At 35.5% G+C, this 13,951-nt stretch overlaps 1 protein-coding gene and 2 long non-coding RNA genes across 3 annotated transcripts in view; 1 reads left to right on the top strand and 2 right to left on the bottom strand.

The window, feature by feature from the left end:
• ppp1r37 (protein phosphatase 1, regulatory subunit 37) overlaps positions 1–13,951 on the bottom strand; it is a 71,880-nt gene that overhangs the window by 21,867 nt on the left and 36,062 nt on the right. The window contains 2 exon segments of the mRNA NM_001080167.2: positions 3,588–3,688; positions 5,003–5,048. Of these exon segments, the coding sequence (NP_001073636.2) occupies positions 3,588–3,688; positions 5,003–5,048 (147 nt within the window).
• LOC141378691 (uncharacterized) lies at positions 9,480–11,435 on the top strand. The gene is made up of 2 exons (XR_015515424.1): positions 9,480–9,573; positions 9,822–11,435. It is a non-coding gene; the product is annotated as an uncharacterized LOC141378691 (long non-coding RNA).
• On the bottom strand, positions 11,313–13,365 carry LOC147832954 (uncharacterized). The gene is made up of 2 exons (XR_015515449.1): positions 12,202–13,365; positions 11,313–12,122 (listed from the first exon to the last, which is right to left on the bottom strand). It is a non-coding gene; the product is annotated as an uncharacterized LOC147832954 (long non-coding RNA).

Below are 13,951 nucleotides of genomic sequence, written 5' to 3'. Positions count from 1 at the left end.
CTCCAAATAACTCAAATAAAAGCCAGAAATTATGCTTTTTTGCACTGCAACTGATGATCGACAGTAAAAATAAAAAATTGCACCTCTTCCCAGAAGGGAAAACCAGCAACAATGAAGAATGCATGATTATATGCTGTCATGGCTTTGCATATAAAAAAAAAAATTATAATGGAAGTCAATGGGGCAAAAACAGCCCCCAACATAACCAAAGGGGAGTCAATTTGATTAGAGTGTGTTACCGAGCATTTTTAAAGCATTTTCCCAAAATATGTGTTAAAATAGGATTTGTCCTAAACTAAATCGAAACGAAATGAAACAAAATAGAAATTAAATAAAAAAAATAAACAACAAAATAGAAATCAAATGAAACGAAATAGAAATAAAACAAAACAAAATAGACACGAAACAAAATTAAATCAAGGAGAAACGAAACAAAACAAAATAAAAACAAAATGAAATGAAACAAAAAACAAATTAAACAAAACAGAAGCTAAATTAAATGAAATAAAAACGAAAAGAAAAAGAAACAAAACAAAAACAAAACAGAAATAAAACAGAACTAAATAGAAATGAAACAATAGAAATGAAACCTAATAAAATAGAAACGAAATAGAAATGAAACAACTAATTAAAAACAAACAAAATAGAAATGAAACAAAATAGAAACTAAACTAAATAAAATTGAAACATAAAATAGAAATGAAATGAAATAAAAATTGAAACGAAATGAAACAAAACAAAATAGAAACAAAACAAAATATAAATGAAACAACAAAATAAAAAACAAAATGAAATGAAACAAAATAGAAATGAAACAAAAAAAATAAAAATTAAACAGAATAGAAGCTGAAGGAAATGAACTAGAAACTAAACAAAACTAAACAAAATAGAAATGAAACAAAACGAAATAAAATATGAAACAAAATAGAAACTAAATGAAATAGAAATGAAACAAAACTAAATAGAAATGAAACAAAATAGAAACTAAACTTAATAGAAACTAATTGAAATAGAAATGAAACAAGACAAACTAAACAAAATAGAAACTAAACGAAATAGAAATTAAACAAAACTAAATAGAAATGAAACTAAATAGAAATGAAACAAAATAGAGACTAAACTTAATAGAAACTAAACTAAATAAAAATGAAACGAGAAAAATGAAACAAAATAGAAAGTAAATGTAATAGAAATGAAACAAAATAGAAAATAAACGAAATAGAAACTAAACGAAATAAAAATGAAACGAGAAACTAAACAAAATAGAAATGTAACATAACAAAAAAGAAAAGAAATGAAATAGAAATCAAACTAAATAAATTTAAACAAAATAGAAACTAAACGAAATAGAAATTAAACAACAAAATAGAAATAAAATAGAAATTAATTGTAAAAGAAACAAAACGAAATAAAACTGAAATGAATCAAAATAGAAACAAAATTTTTTCCTTTTGCTGAAACAGAAAAAGAGTCAAAAACAGCCCAGAATGGATGAAAACGACCAAACAGCACACAAGGGTTAAATTCACAGGACCTTTAAAGGATTTCCAGAGACGTTTGAAACTTTTTAAAACACAAGCAAAGCAAACATAAGGGATACTGTGATAATTTGCATGTAGTTTTAACAAAGACTGCTGAAGTCAACATATTTGCGAAACATAATGATCAATCTCAGTGTAAAATAAAAATCTATGATGTTGGTGTTTGGCATTTGTTGATGATGCAATCAGCCTGTGAATGGATGCTAATGACTGGATATTAGGGCTGAACAATATATAATTAGAGCATTGATATCGCAATGTGTGTATCTTTAATAGTCAACAGAGTCAATAATTTAAATATATTATTATTTTCTAGATATTATTACAATGATGACCCTGTTATTTTATATTTGATTGTTTAATTTCCGTACTTAAATACTGTTCGACTCTCCAGAAAATTATGAAGCACTGTTTATTTATTTATTTTTGCTTGTAATTTATTATATTTCATGCAAATATAATGCATGGAAGAAGACTTGATCATAACTAGTCGATCTAAATGAATGAAATATTTCCAAATAGAGCTGTTCAAAGCATCGCAATATATATTTTGCAGCAAAACAATATGTCAGATATTTCCAATATTGTGCAGTTCTACTGGATACAGTGAGAAATGAGGCGGGACAACAGCACAAAAACAAAGAGCTTGACGCTGAGGGTTTAAAGGTAAAGCAGATTATGAGCACCGCAGGAGTGTGTTGAATGCTTACAGACACATAAAACAACAAACATGCAGATTACAACAGCCAGAAAGATAAAGAGCTGCAGCAGGGGACAAAACCTGCCTATAACCTAACCAGACTGAACAAACTGATCCCAGAGCAGCAGTTACAGGCAATAAAACTAATTAAATTAAATTAATTCAATTACATACTGCACAGAAAAGTGGTTATGAGCTAGATTTAACAAATTAAACAAATTAAATTATATACACAAGCAAGATAAATGGACAATATAAAAAAACACACGTAGTTATTACAAAATTATCATTGTAATATTATAACATATAATATAATATTTAAAATAATAACTAAAATGCAGACATAAAAAAATGTTTTTGCACAATAACCTAATAAAATGATTGAAAATTTTATAGAATTAATAACAAAATAAAGAAATAAACAAGGACATTAAGAAGAAAAGTAGTTGCGAACAATATAAAAAATAGATACAAACCAGCAGATATGTGCAATAAAATAAAATTAAACAAATAAAAAATAAATAAAACAAATAAAATAAAATCAAAACCAAAATAAACATAACAAAAGCAAAACGCAATGAAAAGTAACAAAATAGAAATGAAACTAAATGAAATAGAAACTAAACAAAACAGAAATGAAACGAAAGTAAACAACGAATAGAGATAGAAACTAAACAAAACAAAATAAAAATTAAACAAAATAGAAGCTTAACGAAATGAAATAGAAACTAAACCAAATTAAATAAAAATGAAATGAAATAACAAAATAGAAACTAAACAAAATAGAAATGAAACAGAATAGAAATGAAATAGAAACGAAACAAAAAAGGAAAAATAGAAATTAAATAGAAATTAAACAAAAATAGAAACGAAACAAAATAGAAATAAAATGAACAACAAAATAGAAATGAAATTAAAAAATAGAAACTAAAAAATAAAGAAACGAAACAAAAACAAAAACAAAATAGAAATAAAAACGAAACAACAAAATAGAAATGAAATAGAAATGAAATGAAACAAAAAAGAAACTAAACGAAATGAAATAGAAATAAAACAAAACAAAATAGAAACAAAAAAAGAAATGTAACAAAATAGAAACAAAATAAACAAAAGAGAAACGAAACAGAAATGAAACAAAACAAAAACAAAACAATACTCTGCCTGCAGGCGCGCACACACTCTCTCTGACATTAAGTAGCTGCTAACAGAGAGACTGTGTTTGTGTATCGGCACTGATAAGTGAAATCTGAGCACTGTACCTCACGGTCTTAAAGGTTGTAAGAAGAATATAAGAGAAATAACCCTGCAGTGAGAAAGACAGAACACAGACTTCATAAAGCACTCACGTCCTCGTCCAGGTTCGTCTGCTCCAGATCCACCAGTTTAAACTGAACCCTCTTGAAAATCTCCTCCAGAGACTCACAGGATTTATAGTCCAGCTTTTCTCCTGCAGAAACAAGCGCGCGCACACACACACACACACACACACACACACACACACACACACACACACACACACACACACACACACACACACACACACACACACACACACACACACACGTGCACACACATTTGTTTTTGTGAAAAGTGGGTACATTACATAGGTTTCCATTCATTTTATACTGTTAAAACCGTATATTGTATTGCCCTCACCCCACCCCACCCCTAAACACAACCATCACAGGAGATTGTGTGCAGCTTTACTCTGATTAAACTCACCCTGTATGATTTATAAGCTTTTTGAGAAATGAGGACGTCACCAATGTCCTCATACTTCACCTCCTTTTTGTACTACCCGTGTCATACCCATGTCATTATACAGATTTGTGTCCTGATAAGTCACAAAAACATGTACACACACACACACACACACACACACACACACACACACACAAACTAACTTCACAAAATATATAGAAACACAAACCAGTCTTAGCAGGTTCCAATCAACTGAGCACCTATGTGTGTGAGTGTGTATCAGGGTGTATATGTGTGTGGATCAAGTTGTTTGTAGATGTGGGTGTGTGTCTGTGTGAATGTGTATATGAGTCTGTGTGTTTCTGTGCCTGTGAATGCGCATGTGTGTGTTTGTGTCTGTGAATGTGTGTGTTTATGTATCTGTGAAAGCGGATGTGTAGCTGTGCGTGTCCGTCTGCGAATGTGTTTGTGTGTCTGAAGTATCATGGTGTCAGTGAGGATGTCTGAGCAGAGTGTGTGTGTGAGGGTGTGCGTGTCTGTGAATGTGTGTGTGACTAAGGATATGTGCATTTGAGTGTGTTTATGCATCAGAGGCGGTGTGTTTGCATGTGGATCGTCATAGTGTTTGTGTCTGAGTGAGTGCGTGTCTATGACTTATCCAGTTGTTCAACACACAGTGAATTCAAAGGGGGGCTGACATCACACTGACATCTTATGAATGTCAGTGTAGAGTTTGTCTTTTTTTTTAATGACCATCATTTTTAAAAAGGGAACAGCATTATTTAATTTTAAATACAGGGGATATTCTTAAATAAAATATGAAATAAAAATATTGAAAAGGAAAAAAAAAAGATTTTAACTATTTAAATCCATCATAACTAAAAAAAATCCCGCAATGCTGTTCTTTATTTTCATAATTTTCTCAAACCTTTGAATATCTTTAAGTCCATTGAGTATGAAATATAAAGAAGCAGGAATATACATACTTGCATTCGCTACAGCAAAGAAAATCACCAAGCGTTCTGTTCTTTAAATGACTACACACTGAAGTGATGCTCACCTTTGAGATCTAGGCACTCGTTTCGCTGTGTCAGGTCTTTTAAGTCCTGTGTGGGAAAAACAAATCAAGAAAGAAAGAGAAATTAATGCTTAATTATTATCAGATCACTGGCCAAAATCATTATTACATTACCAGTTTGTGTGCAATAAGTTACTTAAAAAAGGATAATTTTATGAATTATTTTAATGATTTTAGTTAATATTAAATAATTTTAGAAATAATAATTTTAGGATTGCCTTTATCTGATGATTCATTTTAAATGTGCTGACATTAGGCATTAGGCATATCTGCTATACCGTTCCTAAGATTTGAGTAGGATTTTTATTATTATTTTATTTTTATTATTATTATTTTTTTAGCTTTTTAGGACAGCAGCATATCCAGCAGAAACGATCTCCAAAGATGTCATTTTAAATTGTAAAAAAAAAAAAATCTGTGTTTTTGAAACAAGTGAAGACAGCAGAAGTCAATCATTCATTTGAATTATTTATTTTGACATGTTTACTCCTCCACAATGCTTCCAAAATGAAATTATATTGTGTACAAAGGGGAAAAAGGTTTTGTTTTTTACCCAGGCATTTAAAAAAGATATATTTTAGAGCAGTAATCTCAATACCGTGACATTTATATCCAAGATTATCATACCGTCAGAATTTTATAGCGTCCCATGCCTAGCCGACATTGCTTTTATTTATTCTAATGTATGACATGAATTTAGTTCATTCATTGATGTTTTCTTTATTTATGCTTTGCTTTATTCTTATGTGCTTTTCCCTGCCATGAGCAATTGCTTTGAGAAGGACACTCTTAGAGGCGCTATGCAAAATAAATGTATTATTATAATTATTACTAAACCATTTTTAAGGTCAATATTATTATATAGCTGAATAGCAATATTATTATAATATAATAATATAATTATATTATAATATATATATTTTTTTTTAATATATATATATATATATATATATATAATAAAATAAATATATATTATAATAATAGCAATATTATTATATAGCTGGTTTGTTGTTATAAAGCTGCATATAATTTAGTATAGCTGTATAGTAAAGCTGCACTTTAAAACCCATTAAGTTAAGGTAACTTAAACCATTGGAGGAAACCGATTGCAACAAACCATTTAAGTTCAAAAACGAATCCTAATGAGTACTGTGAACTTAATCCATTTGAGTACATGAAGCAATCTGAGCACAGTAAAACCCAATAAATGAAGAGAACTCAAACCAACTGAGTACTGTAAAACCCAATGAGTTAAGGCAGTGGTTCTCAAACGTTTTTCATCAAGTACCATTTTGGAAAAAAATTGTCTTTCCAAGTACCACCAAAATGAGCAGTATTGAAATACAGTAGCGTAGTAGGCCCAGTAAAGCAGCTAAAACTCTGCACAGTTAAAAAACCTGGCAGATTACCTCAGAAATGTAGGCTATATATCATATAATGCATATTATATACATCATTTTTAATCCATTTTAAAATATATGTAGCATGTACATAACATATTTCATTTCTCCGTGTACCACTAGTGGTACACGTACCACAGTTTGAGAACCACTGAGTTAAGGCAACTCAAACCATTTAAGGAATCCGACTGCAACAAACTATTTGAGTTAAAGTAATCTATATGAGTGCTGTGAACTTACTCCATTTAAGTTGAAGTAATGAGGTGTTTAACGAACTCTCTACCTTCACTGTAAAAAGTGATTAGTTACTTAAAGTGAGTAAACCTCTTGCCTTAAAAGCAACAAGTTGACTTTACAAAAATAATGCAAGTAAATCCATCGTAACTTGGAACTGTTAAGTGGAACAGTTTTAAATGTGCTGACATTGGATGATAACCGTGTTCAAGGTATACCACGGTTAGGAAAAGTCAAGGTTGTAAAATCGTCAAAATTCTCTGCTATTGACCTTATTCTAAAATGCGGAAGTGCGCCTGTTTTCGCGATTGTTTAAGAACTTCCCATTCAGTCGCCTATGGGAGAAATGACTAGGGATAATAAAGGGCAGAAAACGGTCAAACTACTTGCTCTACAAACAAATGTTTGCATAACTATACAGACCAAGTAGAATAATATAATAAGGAAATATCAGTTTGCAACATCAAACAGCAAAACGAGCAGTTTTCAATGTCTAAAAATGAATGGAAGTGAATGAGACCGGAAGTCTCGAGCCAAAAAGATTCAAACGGCTGCGCCCGCTCGTCTGCGAAGAATAAGGTGAATATCGTTTCTAAGACTGGAGTAAGATTTTTTTATTTAATTTGTTTTTTTAGCTTTTAAGGACAGCAGTATCTCCAGCAGAAAAGATCTCCAAAGATGTTAAATTGTAAAAAAAAATCTGAAACAAGTGAAGCCAACAGAAGTCAATAACTCATTTAAATTATTTAGTTTGACATGTATACTGCTAAGTAAATCCATCGTAACTTGGAACAGTTAAGTTGACTTAATTTTTATCATTATGCAAATTGGACTTACTTTTAAAAATAAAAGTAAACTAATCCCTTTTTTCCAATACACCTTTATTATATAGCCGGCAGCTAGCTCTCTGCAACTCTCACATGGTCGCCCACTGAAGCTAAGTAGGGCTGCGCCCGGTCAGTACCTGGATGGGAGACCACTTGGGAAAGCTAGGTTGCTGCCGGAAGTGGTGTTAGTGAGGCCAGCAGGGGGCGCCCAACCTGCGGTCTGTGTGGGTCCTAATGCCCCAGTATAGTGACGGGGACTCTATACTGCTCAGTGAGCGCCGTCTTTCGGATGAGACGTTAAACCGAGGTCCCGACTCTCTGTGGTCGTTAAAAATCCCAGGATGTCCTTCGAAAAAGAGTAGGGGTTTAACCCCGGCATCCTGGCCAAATCTGCCCACTGGCCTCTGTCCATCATGGCCTCCTAACCCTCCCCATATCATGATTGGCATATCATCACTCTGTCTCCTCTCCACCAATCAGCTGGTGTGTGGTGTGCGGTCTGGCGCAAAATGGCTGCCGTCGCGTCATCCAGGTGGATGCTGCACACTGGTGGTGAATGAGGAGATTCCCCCCCCATTGTGTAAAGCGCTTTGAGTGCCCAGAAAAGCGCTATATAAATGTAACGAATTATTATTATTATTAATTATTATTATATTTGTTTTTCCCACAAAACTTTTCTGTATCTAGTAAAATGACATACAGTAAAATAAATCTGCTGCTACAGACTCCAGTGTGTCTTCTAAATTCAATAATTGGAGATTTTATAGACTTAATGAAGCATCAAATATGAACTATTATGATAATTACAGTAACTGTCTGAAAACAGACATGCTAAAATAGTCTGACACTGTAAAAAAGGATTTGTTCACTTTTAAAAAAGTAAGTACAATTTGCACAATTATAAACATAAATTTCAAACATGCAATAATTTACTTACATTATTTATGTAAACTTGTTGCTTTTAAGGCAATTGGTTTACTAGCTTTAAGTAACTAATCACTCTTTACAGCGTTCAATACGGAGTTAAAACTCTTTTTAAATGAGTAATTTAAATATTGAGTTAACTACACTCATTTCAGTTGATGAAGTTGACTGTTGGGTTTTACAGTGTGTGTTTAATGGTGTATACTAAAGCTGTATAAAGAGCGAGGTCTGAAACAGCAGGGGGCAGCTGAACTAAAACCTGTTCTCTGATCAGTCGCCACCTGACATTTAGCGCTGCCATGCAAACAGCATCTGACCCTGAGCTTCTAATGTGAGTTCAATGAGCCTTGTGTTTCTGCTGTTACACAAGCACCTGCGGCCATACTCAACTCTCAGCCAATCACAAGCTCGCATCTGCTGTGGGCGGAGTATACACACACTGCTGCTGTGAGGAGGAGAATGGACTACAAATATACCTACTTCATCCTACAAGTGTATTTGTAGAGCTTTTTGTAGAGCTTTTAACAATAACTATCCTTCCAAAGCAGCTAGACAAAAGGTGTGCATTAATATAACATTACAGTGCAAATTAGAAAAGTTAAGAAGTTGTGAAGAGGTTAGATAGATACAGTTAACCTGCAGATATACAGTATATAGTGTCCTTCCACAAAAGAAATGTCTGTGTATAAGACATTTTCACTTACAGAATAAGCATTTTCTTTCTTTCTTTCTTTCTTTCTTTCTTTCTTTCTTTCTTTCTTTCTTTCTCTTTCTTTCTTTCTTTCTTTCTTTCTTTCTCTTTCTTTCTTTCTTTCTTTCTTTCTTTCTCTTTCTTTCTTTCTTTCTTTCTTTCTTTCTTTCTTTCTTTCTTTCTTTCTTTCTTTCTCTTTCTTTCCTTCTTTCTTTCTTTCTTTCTCTTTCTTTCTTTCTTTCTTTCTTTCTTTCTTTCTTTCTTTCTTTCTTTCTTTCTTTCTTTCTTTCTTTCTTTCTTTCTTTCTTTCTTTCTTTCTTTCTTTCTTTCTTTCTTTCTCTTTCTTTCTTTCCTTCTTTCTTTCTTTCTTTCTTTCTTTCTTTGCAAACATGAAGGGTTTTACTCTAAATGTTTGAACTTCCAAATTAGTTTCAATGCAGCTTTAAAGAAGTCTACGCTTACCGGCCACTTTATTAGGTACACCTCTCCAACTGTTTTTTTAATGCAAATTTCTAATCAGCCAATCACATGGCAGCGACTCAATGCATTCAGGCATGTAGACATGGTCAAGACGATCTGCAGCAGTTCAAAGCGAGCATCAGAATGGGGAAGAAAGGGGATTTAATTGACTTTGAACGTGGCATGGTTGTTGGTGCCAGACGGGTATTTCAACCCGGTACTAGTAAGGTGTACCTAATAAAGTGGCCGGTGAGTGTATATTATAGCCTATGGCTGTTGTCCTTTTTTGTGTTGTCAATATGCTAGTGGGCGACGGAGTGGAGCAGTAGGTAGTGTTGTCACCTCACACCCAGAAGGTCGCTGGTTCGAGCCTTCTCTGGGTCAGTTGGTATTCCTGTGTGGAATGTTCTCCCCGTGTTCGTGTGGGTTTCCTCCGGGTACTCCGGTTTCCCCCCACAGTCCAAAGACATGCGGTACAGGTGAATTGCGTAGGCTAAATTGTCCGTAGTGTATGTTTGTGAATGAGAGTGTAAGGGTGTTTCCCAGTGATGGGTTGCAGCTGGAAGGGCATCCGCTGCATGAAACATATGCTGGATAAGTTGGCGGTTCATTCCACTGCGGCAACCCCAGATTAATAAAAGGACTAAGCCGAAAAGAAAATGAACAAATTAATGTTTATATTTATTTATCATTGTTCAAATCACAAATGTGATATTTTATATGAAAGTGTTTTTCTTTTGGTGTTTTGGAAACAAAAGTAGCTTAAAAACAAAAGTTCATCTCAGGGAAACAATGCAGTATTTTGTTCCTGAATGAATTAGGTCAATAACTCTGGAGTCAATGATTCAATAACCTCCATTTTCAACCAGTATAAATGAATCATTAGTGCCAGATTTATCCATGACCTCTCTGAACCAGCCACTCCAGCACAAAACACAAAGATTTTAATAAACAGAAATGGAAAAACGGATTTATATTGTACTAGAATAACTAAATATAATTATTCTGGTATTTAAACACCTTAAAAGTACCCCAAAAGAGCACAATAAAATACAGCAAGTTGCATTAATTACCTCAAAACAAGGAACTGAGCTCTACAAAACACAGTCAAACCACTGACTGTTGTTGCAGTGATGTAATATGACGAAGCTCATCATTATACACAGGCTCAGGACATGTGAATCAGACTAAAATAAAACACATAGACTAGAACAGAAATAATAAATGTGGATAAAGTGTCCGTCTGCCAGCTGTGCAGAGTAAACAGACAGAGAGCAGCGCTGTAATCTCCTTAAAGCTTCTCCTCTCGCTCGCTCTTCACTGCTGTTCTTTTACTGGCCTGTTAGTCAAGTCAGTTTCCAAGAGTGACTAAGCAATTAGCAGAGAGGAACACAAGGCTGAGGTGGTGGAAAAACACACACACACACACACATACATACATGCAAACACACATACACACACACACATGCAGAAAAACACATGCATGCACAGACCCACGCATCTTACTGAGCACACACATTCTTACTGGCACATGTTCACACACAAGCATGCATGCACACACACATACTTGCATGCACTCACTCACACACATATGCACATGATCGGGCACACAAATACATGCAAACGCATGCATGCACCCACACAATCTTACTGGCACACGTGCACACACACACAAGCTTGCATGCACACACATACTGACACAAACACATATACTTACATGCAGTCATTCTCACACACACATACATACACACAAACGCACACACACACACACAATTATACTGGCACACACACAATTATACTGGCACACCCCTGCAAGCACACACACGTGCATGCACTCACACACACAAAAAATGTATGTGCACACAGATGCATATTAGTGGGCACACACATACACACACACACGCACACACGCACACGCACACGCACACACACACACACACTCACACACAAACACACGCACACGCAATCGCACATACTTGCATGCACACACAAACATGTATATGCACACACACACACACACACACACACACACACACACACACACACGCAAGCACGCACGCACGCGCGCGCACATACACATGCACACGAATAGACACACACATAAACAAACCCAGTCATGCATTCACACACACAATGTTACTAGCGCACATGCATGCACGCATGCACGTACACACACAAATACATGCATGCACACATGCAGACAAACACCCGCACAAACACACGCATAGACACGAAAACATATGCACACATGCAGACACAAGTACATGTACACAAATACAAGTGGTGCATGAACACAGACACGTGCACATAATTACAGGTACAAACATACACACAGACACACACACGGACATGTGCACACACACACACACACAAATACGTGCACACAAATATATGCATGCACACATGCAGACACACACCCGCACAAACACACGCACAGAGTCAAAAACATACACACGCACGCACACACTAATGACTGGCTATTTTCTGCCCTGGGGTCTCCCAGTGGAAATTTACCATCATGGCCTTGGAAAAGTTTAACAGACTGAAGCTTTACTGCACACCTGCAGCTCACACACACACACACACACACACACACACACACACACACACACACACACACACACACACACACACACACACACACACACACACACACACACACACACACACACACACACACACACACACACACACACACACACACACACACACACCAACAACCAGAGAATGGAGAAGCAGAAGAAACAGCAGAACGCAGGGGACGAGGGGAGGAGAGCGGCAGCATGTGCTGGTTGGTGTGTGATTGTGGGTGTTGAAAGCTGGCATCTCTGTGCAAACATCAGGCCATGATGACACCATCTCTCTCTCTCTGTTTGTGTGTGTGTGTGTGTGTGTGAGTGTTTTCAGTGACTCAGCTCTAGAGCAGACTCTCTCCCTCATCGATCTGTTTCTGCAGGCGTGTGTGTCTCATCACAACACTCTGCCCAATCTCACCTCAGACCTGTCATGCATTTAGAAACTCACTCGATTTTCTGTCCCTTTTATAATGCATACAAGCCTACACTACCTCAGAGAAGTCTTATCGCCTGTTCAAGTTTTAGGAACAGCAAATAATAACAGGACTTCTAGTTGATCATTTGGTATCAGAAGTGTCTCATATGAAAGGCATAGACCTCTAGATTTTGCTTATTTGAGCACAATAAAATATGATCATGTCTTGATTATTATTGATTGCATTAGGATAGTAAGCTCTGACTCTGTCACTGAACAGAAATAATGTCCAGTATAGAATATAAAGTCCTGCTGCAGTGGAGACAGAATGAATATTGTGTCTGACTCCATCATGAGCTTGGAGGACTGCATCCATACATCTCTGACATGACTCCAATTAGAGCTGCACAGTGAATCGTAAAAAGATTGCGATCTCGATTCCCCTACACGATCTTAATCCAGCATTTCTTCGATTCTGTCAATCATAGTTTCAAGTTCAGGAGAGAAGCAATGGTGTCCTCACATTGTTTCACATACGTTGTTCAGCAACGTGGACACCTCCAAACAGAGATTGCGTTAGACTTTCTCGTTGTCCGTCATGTTGACGGAGAGGGTTGTAAAAATTTCATCCTAACTAGGCCCACACGGAATCTGCACCAAGGCAAGGCAAGGCAAGGCAAGGCAAGTTTATTTATATAGCACATTTCATACACAGTGGCAATTCAAAGTGCTTTACATAAACAGGAATAGTTGAGACAAGTTTAGGAACATAAAATGCAGACAATAAAAATAATTAAAAACAGATAAAAACAAATTAAAGCACTTTGAATTACCACTGTGTATGAAATGTGCTATATAAATAAACTTGCCTTGCCTTGCCTTAAGTTCTGTGTCTTTGCCCCGGAAAGTCGACTTCTCATGACAATTTAAATTTTGTTCTGGAGGCTAAAACCACGTTCTGCTGCCACACTGGAGAATTATTGAATTATTATTGTCCCACACTGGGACATTATTTCTAATAAGCTTGATAGTCGTCTGTAGCAGGGTGGTGCTGACGTCACAGGCGCGCGCCCTGAGGGCTCTGTAGTCCGTTTATAGCCTAATGTTAGCTTTTCAACTCTTGCGTTTGCATTTAAGATCCAAAAGTGCCCAAAGTTGTATTTTGGTGTGAGGATTATCCGGCTGGACAGTGTAAAGAACAGTGTTTGAACACAGAGCTTATTATTGGCAATCTTCGAAAAGCCTATGGGAAAATCCTATAGGGATTTATACGAGGAAACCAGTTTAATGCTAGCAGCCTATTAGCCTACAAAGTGACGTCATATTTCCTCCACTCTATAGTGTCCCTTTCACTTTCACTAGTGCATTAGGACTCACGCAGACCACAGGTTGGGGACCCCTGCTG

The sequence above is a fragment of the Danio rerio genome, chromosome 18 (assembly GCF_052040795.2).
Source record: "Danio rerio strain M-AB ecotype USA chromosome 18, GRCz13ab, whole genome shotgun sequence".
Taxonomy (NCBI): Eukaryota; Metazoa; Chordata; class Actinopteri; order Cypriniformes; family Danionidae; genus Danio; species Danio rerio.
The sequence above is the reverse complement of the archived record's forward strand: the minus strand, read 5'-3'. Positions and strand labels throughout refer to the sequence as shown.